Raw genomic sequence first — 14,781 nt, 5'->3', positions numbered from 1 at the left:
CCGGGAGGAGGAGGTGAGGATCCCGGGAGGAGGAGGTGAGGATCCCGGGAGGAGGAGGTGGTGAGGATCCCGGGAGGAGGAGGTGGTGAGGATCCCGGGAGGAGGAGGAGGTGAGGATCCCGGGAGGAGGAGGAGGTGAGGATCCCGGGAGGAGGAGGTGGTGAGGGTCCCGGGAGGAGGAGGTGGTGAGGGTCCCGGGAGGAGGTGGTGAGGATCCCGGGAGGAGGAGGTGGTGAGGGTCCCGGGAGGAGGAGGTGAGGATCCCGGGAGGAGGAGGAGGTGAGGATCCCGGGAGGAGGAGGTGGTGAGGATCCCGGGAGGAGGAGGAGGTGAGGATCCCGGGAGGAGGAGGTGGTGAGGATCCCGGGAGGAGGAGGAGGTGAGGATCCCGGGAGGAGGAGGTGAGGATCCCGGGAGGAGGAGGAGGTGAGGATCCCGGGAGGAGGAGGAGGTGAGGATCCCGGGAGGAGGAGGAGGTGAGGATCCCGGGAGGAGGAGGTGGTGAGGATCCCGGGAGGAGGAGGAGGTGAGGATCCCGGGAGGAGGAGGTGGTGAGGATCCCGGGAGGAGGAGGTGAGGATCCCGGGAGGAGGAGGAGGTGAGGATCCCGGGAGGAGGAGGAGGTGAGGATCCCGGGAGGAGGTGGTGGTGAGGATCCCGGGAGGAGGAGGAGGTGAGGATCCCGGGAGGAGGAGGAGGTGAGGATCCCGGGAGGAGGTGGTGAGGATCCCGGGAGGAGGAGGAGGAGGTGAGGATCCCGGGAGGAGGAGGAGGTGAGGATCCCGGGAGGAGGAGGAGGTGAGGATCCCGGGAGGAGGAGGAGGTGAGGATCCCGGGAGGCGGAGGTGGTGAGGATCCCGGGAGGAGGAGGAGGTGAGGATCCCGGGAGGAGGAGGAGGTGAGGATCCCGGGAGGAGGAGGAGGTGAGGATCCCGGGAGGAGGAGGAGGTGAGGATCCCGGGAGGAGGTGGTGAGGGTCCCGGGAGGAGGTGGTGAGGATCCCGGGAGGAGGAGGAGGTGAGGATCCCGGGAGGAGGAGGAGGTGAGGATCCCGGGAGGAGGTGGTGAGGATCCCGGGAGGAGGAGGAGGTGAGGATCCCGGGAGGAGGAGGAGGTGAGGATCCCGGGAGGAGGAGGAGGTGAGGATCCCGGGAGGAGGAGGAGGTGAGGATCCCGGGAGGAGGAGGAGGTGAGGATCCCGGGAGGAGGTGGTGAGGATCCCGGGAGGAGGAGGTGGTGAGGGTCCCGGGAGGAGGAGGAGGTGAGGATCCCGGGAGGAGGAGGAGGTGAGGGTCCCGGGAGGAGGAGGTGGTGAGGGTCCCGGGAGGAGGAGGTGGTGAGGGTCCCGGGAGGAGGAGGAGGTGAGGATCCCGGGAGGAGGAGGAGGTGAGGATCCCGGGAGGAGGTGGTGAGGATCCCGGGAGGAGGAGGAGGTGAGGATCCCGGGAGGAGGAGGTGAGGGTCCCGGGAGGAGGAGGAGGTGAGGATCCCGGGAGGAGGAGGAGGTGAGGATCCCGGGAGGAGGAGGAGGTGAGGGTCCCGGGAGGAGGAGGTGGTGAGGATCCCGGGAGGAGGAGGAGGTGAGGGTCCCGGGAGGAGGAGGTGGTGAGGGTCCCGGGAGGAGGAGGTGGTGAGGGTCCCGGGAGGAGGAGGTGAGGATCCCGGGAGGAGGAGGTGGTGAGGATCCCGGGAGGAGGAGGTGAGTCCAGGGCAGGGATATTTGGATTTTAGGAGAAACAAATGACCTTCATTGAGCAGCATTTTCCAGACCTGAACGAGGGAACGAGGGAACGAGGGAACGAGGTGCTGTCCTGCGGAACCACAGCACAGATTTCCATCTCACTTGGGACAAATTAACTGGGAATGGTCTGGACACTGTGGCAGTGAGGCTCAGTGTTACCCAGTAGCAGGCAGCCTCTCACCCGCTCCCCAACCCCAACTCCCCCGCCCTCCTCCCCCTCTTGCCCCCTCTCCCCAGACCCCGCCATCCTCTCCCTGCACTCCTCCCCCATCTACCCGCTCCCTGCCCTCCCCCGCTCCCCCACTCTCCACACCCCGCTCCCGGGCAACCCCCGCTCCCGGGCAACTCCCACTCCCCCTCTCCACTGCCCCACTCTCTCCCCATAACCCTGTATCAATCCCAAACTAATCCCACTGCCCCACTCTCTCCCCATAACCCTGTATCAATCTCCAAACTAATCCCACTGCCCCACTCTCTCCCCATAACCCTGTATCAATCTCCAAACTAATCCCACTGCCCCACTCTCTCCCCATAACCCTGTATCAATCCCAAACTAATCCCACTGCCCCACTCTCTCCCCATAACCCTGTATCAATCTCCAAACTAATCCCACTGCCCCGCTCTCTCCCCATAGTCCTGTATCAATCTCCAAACTAATCCCACTGCCCCGCTCTCTCCCCATAAACCTGTATCAATCCCAAACTAATCCCACTGCCCCACTCTCTCCCCATAGCCCTGTATCAATCCCAAACTAATCCCACTGCCCCACTCTCTCCCCATAGCCCTGTATCAATCCCCAAACTAATCCCACTGCCCCGCTCTCTCCCCATAAACCTGTATCAATCCCAAACTAATCCCACTGCCCCACTCTCTCCCCATAGCCCTGTATCAATCCCAAACTAATCCCACTGCCCCACTCTCTCCCCATAGCCCTGTATCAATCCCAAACTAATCCCACTGCCCCACTCTCTCCCCATAGTCCTGTATCAATCCCCAAACTAATCCCACTGCCCCGCTCTCTCCCCATAACCCTGTATCAATCCCAAACTAATCCCACTGCCCCACTCTCTCCCCATAACCCTGTATCAATCCCAAACTAATCCCACTGCCCCACTCTCTCCCCATAACCCTGTATCAATCTCCAAACTAATCCCACTGCCCCACTCTCTCCCCATAGTCCTGTATCTTCACCTGCTTCAAATATTTCGCACTGGTCCGATATAGATTCCAGTTTCAATGCCCAATCAGTGCCGAGTTAGCTGATCCCAGGCGGGGGTACTTGAGTTATCTTCAGTACCCCAGGACTGGTGGGGCGGGGGGCAGGGATCAGCCTGGGTTCCTGCTCTGGCTCATTATCTCACGGTCCCTGACAGATAGGCGGTGACCCTGGAGTTGGATCAGGTTTGGCCGTGGAGGACGGGGACTCGGAGGAGGTAATGGAGGGGAGTGTGGCGTCCATGGAACTGCCCACCAGCCACTGTTAGGGTCGTCAGGAGAATGTGGGGAGGGGAAGGTCGAAAGTCTAAGTGGGAGGAGCCCTCACTGTGGGGTGGCCCCTGTTGGCCTGTCCCATACCTGCTCCCAGAGAATGGATGCCAGATCCTTCCGCTTCTGTAAAATTGCCCAGATAAAGAGATCGCGCTCTGGATCCTCAACTTGCCCCTCATCGATCGCACTCTCCTCGGGGTAAGGCCGCGGCGTGTTCTGGGGAATTGGTGATTCAATCTACAGAAATAAAAATCAGGGTGTCACAGCAAGTTCAGGGGTCATTGGCAGCTTCAGAAAGGACACCCGCCCATCGAGGGGGCCCACAGCGGGACCTTAACCTGGGGCAAGGTAACGGTGAATCAGATAAACATGGGATTTCATTCCGGATATCAGATGAAAACTTCATCGTTTACAATTCAAGTCTTGCCATTCCATTTTTCCATTAATGTAATAGAAGTTCCCCTCCGGTCTCAGCAGGTCATAGAATCACAGCACAGAGGCCATTCAGCCCTTCATGCCTGTGCCAGCTCTTTGAAAGAGCTATCCAATTAGTCCCACTCGCCTGCTCTTTCCCTACGGTATTGGGTGACAGGATGTCGGGCTAGAGAGGCATTAGCCTCGCCTCCGAGTCAGCAGGTCGTGAGATCAAGCCCGACTCCAGCGACCAAAGCACATAATTTGGGCCAACACTCCAGCACAGTACTGAGGGAGTGCTGCACTGTCGGAGGGTCAGCACTGAGGGAGCGCTGCACTGTCGGAGGGTCAGCACTGAGGGAGCGCTGCACTGTCGGAGGGTCAGTACTGAGGGAGTGCTGCACTGTTGGAGGGTCAGCACTGAGGGAGCGCTGCACTGTCGGAGGGTCAGTACTGAGGGAGCGCTGCACTGTCGGAGGGTCAGCACTGAGGGAGCGCTGCACTGTCGGAGGGTCAGCACTGAGGGAGCGCTGCACTGTTGGAGGGTCAGCACTGAGGGAGCGCTGCACTGTCGGAGGGTCAGTACTGAGGGAGCGCTGCACTGTCGGAGGGTCAGGACTGATGGAGCGCTGCACTGTCGGAGGGTCAGGACTGAGGGAGTGCTGCACTGTCGGAGGGTCAGGAATGAGGGAGCGCTGCACTGTCGGAGGGTCAGCACTGAGGGAGCGCTGCACTGTCGGAGGGTCAGCACTGAGGGAGCGCTGCACTGTCGGAGGGTCAGTACTGAGGGAGCGCTGCACTGTCGGAGGGTCAGTACTGAGGGAGCGCTGCACTGTCGGAGGGTCAGTACTGAGGGAGCGCTGCACTGTCGGAGGGTCAGTACTGAGGGAGCGCTGCACTGTCGGAGGGTCAGCACTGAGGGAGCGCTGCACTGTCGGAGGGTCAGCACTGAGGGAGCGCTGCACTGTCGGAGGGTCAGCACTGAGGGAGCGCTGCACTGTCGGAGGGTCAGCACTGAGGGAGCGCTGCACTGTTGGAGGGTCAGCACTGAGGGAGCGCTGCACTGTCGGAGGGTCAGTACTGAGGGAGCGCTGCACTGTCGGAGGGTCAGGACTGATGGAGCGCTGCACTGTCGGAGGGTCAGGACTGAGGGAGTGCTGCACTGTCGGAGGGTCAGGAATGAGGGAGCGCTGCACTGTCGGAGGGTCAGCACTGAGGGAGTGCTGCACTGTCGGAGGGTCAGCACTGAGGGAGCGCTGCACTGTCGGAGGGTCAGTACTGAGGGAGCGCTGCACTGTCGGAGGGTCAGCACTGAGAGAGCGCTGCACTGTCGGAGGGTCAGCACTGAGGGAGCGCTGCACTGTCGGAGGGTCAGGACTGAGGGAGCGCTGCACTGTCGGAGGGTCAGGACTGAGGGAGTGCTGCACTGTCGGAGGGTCAGGACTGAGGGAGTGCTGCACTGTCGGAGGGTCAGGACTGAGGGAGCGCTGCACTGTCGGAGGGTCAGTACTGAGGGAGCGCTGCACTGTCGGAGGGTCAGTACTGAGGGAGCGCTGCACTGTCGGAGGGTCAGTACTGAGGGAGCGCTGCACTGTCGGAGGGTCAGTACTGAGGGAGCGCTGCACTGTCGGAGGGTCAGTACTGAGGGAGTGCTGCACTGTCGGAGGGTCAGTACTGAGGGAGTGCTGCACTGTCGGAGGGTCAGTACTGAGGGAGTGCTGCACTGTCGGAGGGTCAGTACTGAGGGAACGCTGCACTGTCGGAGGGTTAGTACTGAGGGAGCGCTGCACTGTCGGAGGGTCAGTACTGAGGGAGCGCCGCACTGTCGGAGGGTCAGTACTGAGGGAGTGCCGCACTGTCGGAGGGTCAGTACTGAGGGAGTGCTGCACTGTCGGAGGGTCAGTACTGAGGGAGCGCTGCACTGTCGGAGGGTCAGCACTGAGGGAGCGCTGCACTGTCGGAGGGTCAGCACTGAGGGAGCGCTGCACTGTCGGAGGGTCAGCACTGAGGGAGCGCTGCACTGTTGGAGGGTCAGCACTGAGGGAGCGCTGCACTGTCGGAGGGTCAGTACTGAGGGAGCGCTGCACTGTCGGAGGGTCAGGACTGATGGAGCGCTGCACTGTCGGAGGGTCAGGACTGAGGGAGTGCTGCACTGTCGGAGGGTCAGGAATGAGGGAGCGCTGCACTGTCGGAGGGTCAGCACTGAGGGAGCGCTGCACTGTCGGAGGGTCAGCACTGAGGGAGCGCTGCACTGTCGGAGGGTCAGTACTGAGGGAGCGCTGCACTGTCGGAGGGTCAGCACTGAGGGAGCGCTGCACTGTCGGAGGGTCAGCACTGAGGGAGCGCTGCACTGTCGGAGGGTCAGCACTGAGGGAGCGCTGCACTGTCGGAGGGTCAGGACTGAGGGAGCGCTGCACTGTCGGAGGGTCAGGACTGAGGGAGTGCTGCACTGTCGGAGGGTCAGGACTGAGGGAGCGCTGCACTGTCGGAGGGTCAGGACTGAGGGAGCGCTGCACTGTCGGAGGGTCAGTACTGAGGGAGCGCTGCACTGTCGGAGGGTCAGTACTGAGGGAGCGCTGCACTGTCGGAGGGTCAGTACTGAGGGAGCGCTGCACTGTCGGAGGGTCAGTACTGAGGGAGCGCTGCACTGTCGGAGGGTCAGTACTGAGGGAGTGCTGCACTGTCGGAGGGTCAGTACTGAGGGAGTGCTGCACTGTCGGAGGGTCAGTACTGAGGGAGTGCTGCACTGTCGGAGGGTCAGTACTGAGGGAACGCTGCACTGTCGGAGGGTCAGTACTGAGGGAGCGCTGCACTGTCGGAGGGTCAGTACTGAGGGAGCGCTGCACTGTCGGAGGGTCAGTACTGAGGGAGCGCCGCACTGTCGGAGGGTCAGGACTGAGGGAGTGCTGCACTGTCGGAGGGTCAGTACTGAGGGAGCGCTGCACTGTCGGAGGGCCAGTACTGAGGGAGTGCTGCACTGTCGGAGGGTCAGCACTGAGGGAGTGCTGCACTGTCGGAGGGTCAGTACTGAGGGAGCGCTGCACTGTCGGAGGGTCAGGACTGAGGGAGCGCTGCACTGTCGGAGGGTCAGGACTGAGGGAGCGCCGCACTGTCGGAGGGTCAGTACTGAGGGAGTGCTGCACTGTCGGAGGGTCAGCACTGAGGGAGCGCTGCACTGTCGGAGGGTCAGTACTGAGGGAGTGCTGCACTGTCGGAGGGTCAGTACTGAGGGAGTGCTGCACTGTCGGAGGGTCAGTACTGAGGGAGCGCTGCACTGTCGGAGGATCAGTACTGAGGGAGCGCCGCACTGTCGGAGGGTCAGGACTGAGGGAGCGCCGCACTGTCGGAGGGTCAGTACTGAGGGAGTGCTGCACTGTCGGAGGGTCAGTACTGAGGCAACGCTGCACTGTCGGAGGGTTAGTACTGAGGGAGCGCTGCACTGTCGGAGGGTCAGTACTGAGGGAGCGCTGCACTGTCGGAGGGTCAGTACTGAGGGAGCGCCGCACTGTCGGAGGGTCAGTACTGAGGGAGTGCTGCACTGTCGGAGGGTCAGTACTGAGGGAGCGCTGCACTGTCGGAGGGTCAGTACTGAGGGAGTGCTGCACTGTCGGAGGGTCAGTACTGAGGGAGTGCCGCACTGTCGGAGGGTCAGTACTGAGGGAGCGCTGCACTGTCGGAGGGTCAGTACTGAGGGAGCGCTGCACTGTCGGAGGGTCAGGACTGAGGGAGCGCCGCACTGTCGGAGGGTCAGTACTGAGGGAGTGCTGCACTGTCGGAGGGTCAGTACTGAGGGAGCGCTGCACTGTCGGAGGGTCAGTACTGAGGGAGTGCTGCACTGTCGGAGGGTCAGTACTGAGGGAGTGCTGCACTGTCGGAGGGTCAGTACTGAGGGAGCGCTGCACTGTCGGAGGGTCAGGACTGAGGGAGCGCTGCACTGTCGGAGGATCAGGACTGAGGGAGCGCTGCACTGTCGGAGGGTCAGGACTGAGGGAGCGCTGCACTGTCGGAGGATCAGGACTGAGGGAGCGCCGCACTGTCGGAGGGTCAGGACTGAGGGAGCGCCGCACTGTCGGAGGGTCAGGACTGAGGGAGCGCTGCACTGTCGGAGGATCAGTACTGAGGGAGCGCTGCACTGTCGGAGGATCAGTACTGAGGGAGCGCCGCACTGTCGGAGGGTCAGTACTGAGGGAGCGCCGCACTGTCGGAGGGTCAGTACTGAGGGAGCGCCGCACTGTCGGAGGGTCAGTACTGAGGGAGTGCCGCACTGTCGGAGGGTCAGTACTGAGGGAGTGCCGCACTGTCGGAGGGTCAGTACTGAGGGAGCGCTGCACTGTCGGAGGGTCAGTACTGAGGGAGCGCTGCACTGTCGGAGGGTCAGGACTGAGGGAGCGCCGCACTGTCGGAGGGTCAGTACTGAGGGAGTGCTGCACTGTCGGAGGGTCAGTACTGAGGGAGCGCTGCACTGTCGGAGGGTCAGTACTGAGGGAGTGCTGCACTGTCGGAGGGTCAGTACTGAGGGAGTGCTGCACTGTCGGAGGGTCAGTACTGAGGGAGCGCTGCACTGTCGGAGGGTCAGGACTGAGGGAGCGCTGCACTGTCGGAGGATCAGGACTGAGGGAGCGCTGCACTGTCGGAGGGTCAGGACTGAGGGAGCGCTGCACTGTCGGAGGATCAGGACTGAGGGAGCGCCGCACTGTCGGAGGGTCAGGACTGAGGGAGCGCCGCACTGTCGGAGGGTCAGGACTGAGGGAGCGCTGCACTGTCGGAGGGTCAGTACTGAGGGAGTGCCGCACTGTCGGAGGGTCAGTACTGAGGGAGTGCCGCACTGTCGGAGGGTCAGTACTGAGGGAGTGCCGCACTGTCGGAGGGTCAGTACTGAGGGAGTGCCGCACTGTCGGAGGGTCAGTACTGAGGGAGTGCCGCACTGACGGAGGGTCAGTACTGAGGGAGTGCCGCACTGTCGGAGGGTCAGTACTGAGGGAGTGCCGCACTGTCGGAGGGTCAGTACTGAGGGAGCGCTGCACTGTCGGAGGGTCAGTACTGAGGGAGCGCTGCACTGTCGGAGGGTCAGTACTGAGGGAGCGCTGCACTGTTGGAGGGTCAGCACTGAGGGAGCGCTGCACTGTCGGAGGGTCAGTACTGAGGGAGCGCTGCACTGTCGGAGGGTCAGGACTGATGGAGCGCTGCACTGTCGGAGGGTCAGGACTGAGGGAGTGCTGCACTGTCGGAGGGTCAGGAATGAGGGAGCGCTGCACTGTCGGAGGGTCAGCACTGAGGGAGTGCTGCACTGTCGGAGGGTCAGCACTGAGGGAGCGCTGCACTGTCGGAGGGTCAGTACTGAGGGAGCGCTGCACTGTCGGAGGGTCAGCACTGAGAGAGCGCTGCACTGTCGGAGGGTCAGCACTGAGGGAGCGCTGCACTGTCGGAGGGTCAGGACTGAGGGAGCGCTGCACTGTCGGAGGGTCAGGACTGAGGGAGTGCTGCACTGTCGGAGGGTCAGGACTGAGGGAGTGCTGCACTGTCGGAGGGTCAGGACTGAGGGAGCGCTGCACTGTCGGAGGGTCAGTACTGAGGGAGCGCTGCACTGTCGGAGGGTCAGTACTGAGGGAGCGCTGCACTGTCGGAGGGTCAGTACTGAGGGAGCGCTGCACTGTCGGAGGGTCAGTACTGAGGGAGCGCTGCACTGTCGGAGGGTCAGTACTGAGGGAGTGCTGCACTGTCGGAGGGTCAGTACTGAGGGAGTGCTGCACTGTCGGAGGGTCAGTACTGAGGGAGTGCTGCACTGTCGGAGGGTCAGTACTGAGGGAACGCTGCACTGTCGGAGGGTTAGTACTGAGGGAGCGCTGCACTGTCGGAGGGTCAGTACTGAGGGAGCGCCGCACTGTCGGAGGGTCAGTACTGAGGGAGTGCCGCACTGTCGGAGGGTCAGTACTGAGGGAGTGCTGCACTGTCGGAGGGTCAGTACTGAGGGAGCGCTGCACTGTCGGAGGGTCAGCACTGAGGGAGCGCTGCACTGTCGGAGGGTCAGCACTGAGGGAGCGCTGCACTGTCGGAGGGTCAGCACTGAGGGAGCGCTGCACTGTTGGAGGGTCAGCACTGAGGGAGCGCTGCACTGTCGGAGGGTCAGTACTGAGGGAGCGCTGCACTGTCGGAGGGTCAGGACTGATGGAGCGCTGCACTGTCGGAGGGTCAGGACTGAGGGAGTGCTGCACTGTCGGAGGGTCAGGAATGAGGGAGCGCTGCACTGTCGGAGGGTCAGCACTGAGGGAGCGCTGCACTGTCGGAGGGTCAGCACTGAGGGAGCGCTGCACTGTCGGAGGGTCAGTACTGAGGGAGCGCTGCACTGTCGGAGGGTCAGCACTGAGGGAGCGCTGCACTGTCGGAGGGTCAGCACTGAGGGAGCGCTGCACTGTCGGAGGGTCAGCACTGAGGGAGCGCTGCACTGTCGGAGGGTCAGGACTGAGGGAGCGCTGCACTGTCGGAGGGTCAGGACTGAGGGAGTGCTGCACTGTCGGAGGGTCAGGACTGAGGGAGTGCTGCACTGTCGGAGGGTCAGGACTGAGGGAGCGCTGCACTGTCGGAGGGTCAGTACTGAGGGAGCGCTGCACTGTCGGAGGGTCAGTACTGAGGGAGCGCTGCACTGTCGGAGGGTCAGTACTGAGGGAGCGCTGCACTGTCGGAGGGTCAGTACTGAGGGAGCGCTGCACTGTCGGAGGGTCAGTACTGAGGGAGTGCTGCACTGTCGGAGGGTCAGTACTGAGGGAGTGCTGCACTGTCGGAGGGTCAGTACTGAGGGAGTGCTGCACTGTCGGAGGGTCAGTACTGAGGGAACGCTGCACTGTCGGAGGGTCAGTACTGAGGGAGCGCTGCACTGTCGGAGGGTCAGTACTGAGGGAGCGCTGCACTGTCGGAGGGTCAGTACTGAGGGAGCGCCGCACTGTCGGAGGGTCAGGACTGAGGGAGTGCTGCACTGTCGGAGGGTCAGTACTGAGGGAGCGCTGCACTGTCGGAGGGCCAGTACTGAGGGAGTGCTGCACTGTCGGAGGGTCAGCACTGAGGGAGTGCTGCACTGTCGGAGGGTCAGTACTGAGGGAGCGCTGCACTGTCGGAGGGTCAGGACTGAGGGAGCGCTGCACTGTCGGAGGGTCAGGACTGAGGGAGCGCCGCACTGTCGGAGGGTCAGTACTGAGGGAGTGCTGCACTGTCGGAGGGTCAGCACTGAGGGAGCGCTGCACTGTCGGAGGGTCAGTACTGAGGGAGTGCTGCACTGTCGGAGGGTCAGTACTGAGGGAGTGCTGCACTGTCGGAGGGTCAGTACTGAGGGAGCGCTGCACTGTCGGAGGATCAGTACTGAGGGAGCGCCGCACTGTCGGAGGGTCAGGACTGAGGGAGCGCCGCACTGTCGGAGGGTCAGTACTGAGGGAGTGCTGCACTGTCGGAGGGTCAGTACTGAGGCAACGCTGCACTGTCGGAGGGTTAGTACTGAGGGAGCGCTGCACTGTCGGAGGGTCAGTACTGAGGGAGCGCTGCACTGTCGGAGGGTCAGTACTGAGGGAGCGCCGCACTGTCGGAGGGTCAGTACTGAGGGAGTGCTGCACTGTCGGAGGGTCAGTACTGAGGGAGCGCTGCACTGTCGGAGGGTCAGTACTGAGGGAGTGCTGCACTGTCGGAGGGTCAGTACTGAGGGAGTGCCGCACTGTCGGAGGGTCAGTACTGAGGGAGCGCTGCACTGTCGGAGGGTCAGTACTGAGGGAGCGCTGCACTGTCGGAGGGTCAGGACTGAGGGAGCGCCGCACTGTCGGAGGGTCAGTACTGAGGGAGTGCTGCACTGTCGGAGGGTCAGTACTGAGGGAGCGCTGCACTGTCGGAGGGTCAGTACTGAGGGAGTGCTGCACTGTCGGAGGGTCAGTACTGAGGGAGTGCTGCACTGTCGGAGGGTCAGTACTGAGGGAGCGCTGCACTGTCGGAGGGTCAGGACTGAGGGAGCGCTGCACTGTCGGAGGATCAGGACTGAGGGAGCGCTGCACTGTCGGAGGGTCAGGACTGAGGGAGCGCTGCACTGTCGGAGGATCAGGACTGAGGGAGCGCCGCACTGTCGGAGGGTCAGGACTGAGGGAGCGCCGCACTGTCGGAGGGTCAGGACTGAGGGAGCGCTGCACTGTCGGAGGATCAGTACTGAGGGAGCGCTGCACTGTCGGAGGATCAGTACTGAGGGAGCGCCGCACTGTCGGAGGGTCAGTACTGAGGGAGCGCCGCACTGTCGGAGGGTCAGTACTGAGGGAGCGCCGCACTGTCGGAGGGTCAGTACTGAGGGAGTGCCGCACTGTCGGAGGGTCAGTACTGAGGGAGTGCCGCACTGTCGGAGGGTCAGTACTGAGGGAGTGCCGCACTGTCGGAGGGTCAGTACTGAGGGAGTGCCGCACTGTCGGAGGGTCAGTACTGAGGGAGTGCCGCACTGACGGAGGGTCAGTACTGAGGGAGTGCCGCACTGTCGGAGGGTCAGTACTGAGGGAGTGCCGCACTGTCGGAGGGTCAGTACTGAGGGAGCGCTGCACTGTCGGAGGGTCAGTACTGAGGGAGCGCTGCACTGTCGGAGGGTCAGTACTGAGGGAGCGCTGCACTGTCGGAGGGTCAGTACTGTGGGAGCGCCGCACTGTCGGAGGGTCAGTACTGAGGGAGTGCCGCACTGACGGAGGGTCAGTACTGAGGGAGCGCTGCACTGTCGGAGGGTCAGTACTGAGGGAGCGCTGCACTGTCGGAGGGTCAGTACTGAGGGAGCGCCGCACTGTCGGAGGGTCAGTACTGAGGGAGCGCCGCACTGTCGGAGGGTCAGGACTGAGGGAGCGCTGCACTGTCGGAGGGTCAGCACTGAGGGAGCGCTGCACTGTCGGAGGGTCAGGACTGAGGGAGCGCTGCACTGTCGGAGGGTCAGGACTGAGGGAGTGCTGCACTGTCGGAGGGTCAGGACTGAGGGAGTGCTGCACTGTCGGAGGGTCAGGACTGAGGGAGCGCTGCACTGTCGGAGGGTCAGTACTGAGGGAGTGCTGCACTGTCGGAGGGTCAGTACTGAGGGAGCGCTGCACTGTCGGAGGGTCAGTACTGAGGGAGCGCTGCACTGTCGGAGGGTCAGTACTGAGGGAGCGCTGCACTGTCGGAGGGTCAGTACTGAGGGAGTGCTGCACTGTCGGAGGGTCAGTACTGAGGGAGTGCTGCACTGTCGGAGGGTCAGTACTGAGGGAGTGCTGCACTGTCGGAGGGTCAGTACTGAGGGAACGCTGCACTGTCGGAGGGTTAGTACTGAGGGAGCGCTGCACTGTCGGAGGGTCAGTACTGAGGGAGCGCTGCACTGTCGGAGGGTCAGTACTGAGGGAGCGCCGCACTGTCGGAGGGTCAGTACTGAGGGAGCGCTGCACTGTCGGAGGGTCAGTACTGAGGGAGCGCTGCACTGTCGGAGGGTCAGTACTGAGGGAGTGCTGCACTGTCGGAGGGTCAGTACTGAGGGAGTGCTGCACTGTCGGAGGGTCAGTACTGAGGGAGCGCTGCACTGTCGGAGGGTCAGGACTGAGGGAGCGCTGCACTGTCGGAGGGTCAGGACTGAGGGAGCGCCGCACTGTCGGAGGGTCAGTACTGAGGGAGCGCCGCACTGTCGGAGGGTCAGTACTGAGGGAGTGCTGCACTGTCGGAGGGTCAGTACTGAGGGAGTGCTGCACTGTCGGAGGGTCAGTACTGAGGGAGCGCTGCACTGTCGGAGGGTCAGGACTGAGGGAGCGCTGCACTGTCGGAGGGTCAGGACTGAGGGAGCGCCGCACTGTCGGAGGGTCAGTACTGAGGGAGTGCTGCACTGTCGGAGGGTCAGTACTGAGGGAGCGCTGCACTGTCGGAGGGTCAGTACTGAGGGAGTGCTGCACTGTCGGAGGGTCAGTACTGAGGGAGTGCTGCACTGTCGGAGGGTCAGTACTGAGGGAGCGCTGCACTGTCGGAGGGTCAGGACTGAGGGAGCGCTGCACTGTCGGAGGATCAGTACTGAGGGAGCGCTGCACTGTCGGAGGGTCAGGACTGAGGGAGCGCTGCACTGTCGGAGGATCAGGACTGAGGGAGCGCCGCACTGTCGGAGGGTCAGGACTGAGGGAGCGCTGCACTGTCGGAGGATCAGTACTGAGGGAGCGCCGCACTGTCGGAGGGTCAGTACTGAGGGAGCGCCGCACTGTCGGAGGGTCAGTACTGAGGGAGTGCTGCACTGTCGGAGGGTCAGTACTGAGGGAGTGCTGCACTGTCGGAGGGTCAGTACTGAGGGAGTGCTGCACTGTCGGAGGGTCAGTACTGAGGGAGCGCCGCACTGTCGGAGGGTCAGTACTGAGGGAGTGCTGCACTGTCGGAGGGTCAGTACTGAGGGAGTGCCGCACTGTCGGAGGGTCAGTACTGAGGGAGTGCCGCACTGACGGAGGGTCAGTACTGAGGGAGTGCCGCACTGTCGGAGGGTCAGTACTGAGGGAGTGCCGCACTGTCGGAGGGTCAGTACTGAGGGAGCGCTGCACTGTCGGAGGGTCAGTACTGAGGGAGCGCTGCACTGTCGGAGGGTCAGTACTGAGGGAGCGCTGCACTGTCGGAGGTTCAGTACTGAGGGAGCGCCGCACTGTCGGAGGGTCAGTACTGAGGGAGTGCCGCACTGACGGAGGGTCAGTACTGAGGGAGCGCTGCACTGTCGGAGGGTCAGTACTGAGGGAGCGCCGCACTGTCGGAGGGTCAGTACTGAGGGAGCGCCGCACTGTCGGAGGGTCAGGACTGAGGGAGCGCTGCACTGTCGGAGGGTCAGTACTGAGGGAGCGCCGCACTGTCGGAGGGTCAGGACTGAGGGAGCGCCGCACTGTCGGAGGGTCAGTACTGAGGGAGCGCTGCACTGTCGGAGGGTCAGTACTGAGGGAGTGCTGCACTGTCGGAGGGTCAGTACTGAGGGAGTGCTGCACTGTCGGAGGGTCAGTACTGAGGGAGCGCTGCACTGTCGGAGGGTCAGGACTGAGGGAGCGCTGCACTGTCGGAGGGTCAGGACTGAGGGAGCGCCGCACTGTCGGAGGGTCAGTACTGAGGGAGTGCTGCACTGTCGGAGGGTCAGTACTGAGGGAGCGCTGCACTGTCGGAGG

At 63.2% G+C, this 14,781-nt stretch overlaps 1 protein-coding gene across 1 annotated transcript in view; it reads right to left on the bottom strand.

Annotated features, from left to right (window-relative positions):
• Positions 1-14,781, bottom strand: part of trpm2 (transient receptor potential cation channel, subfamily M, member 2) — a gene marked incomplete at its 3' end in the record, with an annotated part of 195,380 nt that overhangs the window by 30,453 nt on the left and 150,146 nt on the right. Inside the window, exon 11 of the mRNA XM_067978459.1 lies at positions 3,317-3,466. Within this exon, the coding sequence (XP_067834560.1) occupies positions 3,317-3,466 (150 nt within the window). The remainder of the gene's footprint in view (positions 1-3,316; positions 3,467-14,781) is intronic.

This window comes from Heptranchias perlo, unplaced genomic scaffold, assembly GCF_035084215.1.
Source record: "Heptranchias perlo isolate sHepPer1 unplaced genomic scaffold, sHepPer1.hap1 HAP1_SCAFFOLD_292, whole genome shotgun sequence".
NCBI lineage: Eukaryota > Metazoa > Chordata > Chondrichthyes > Hexanchiformes > Hexanchidae > Heptranchias > Heptranchias perlo.
This window is presented reverse-complemented; position numbering and strand designations above follow the sequence as displayed.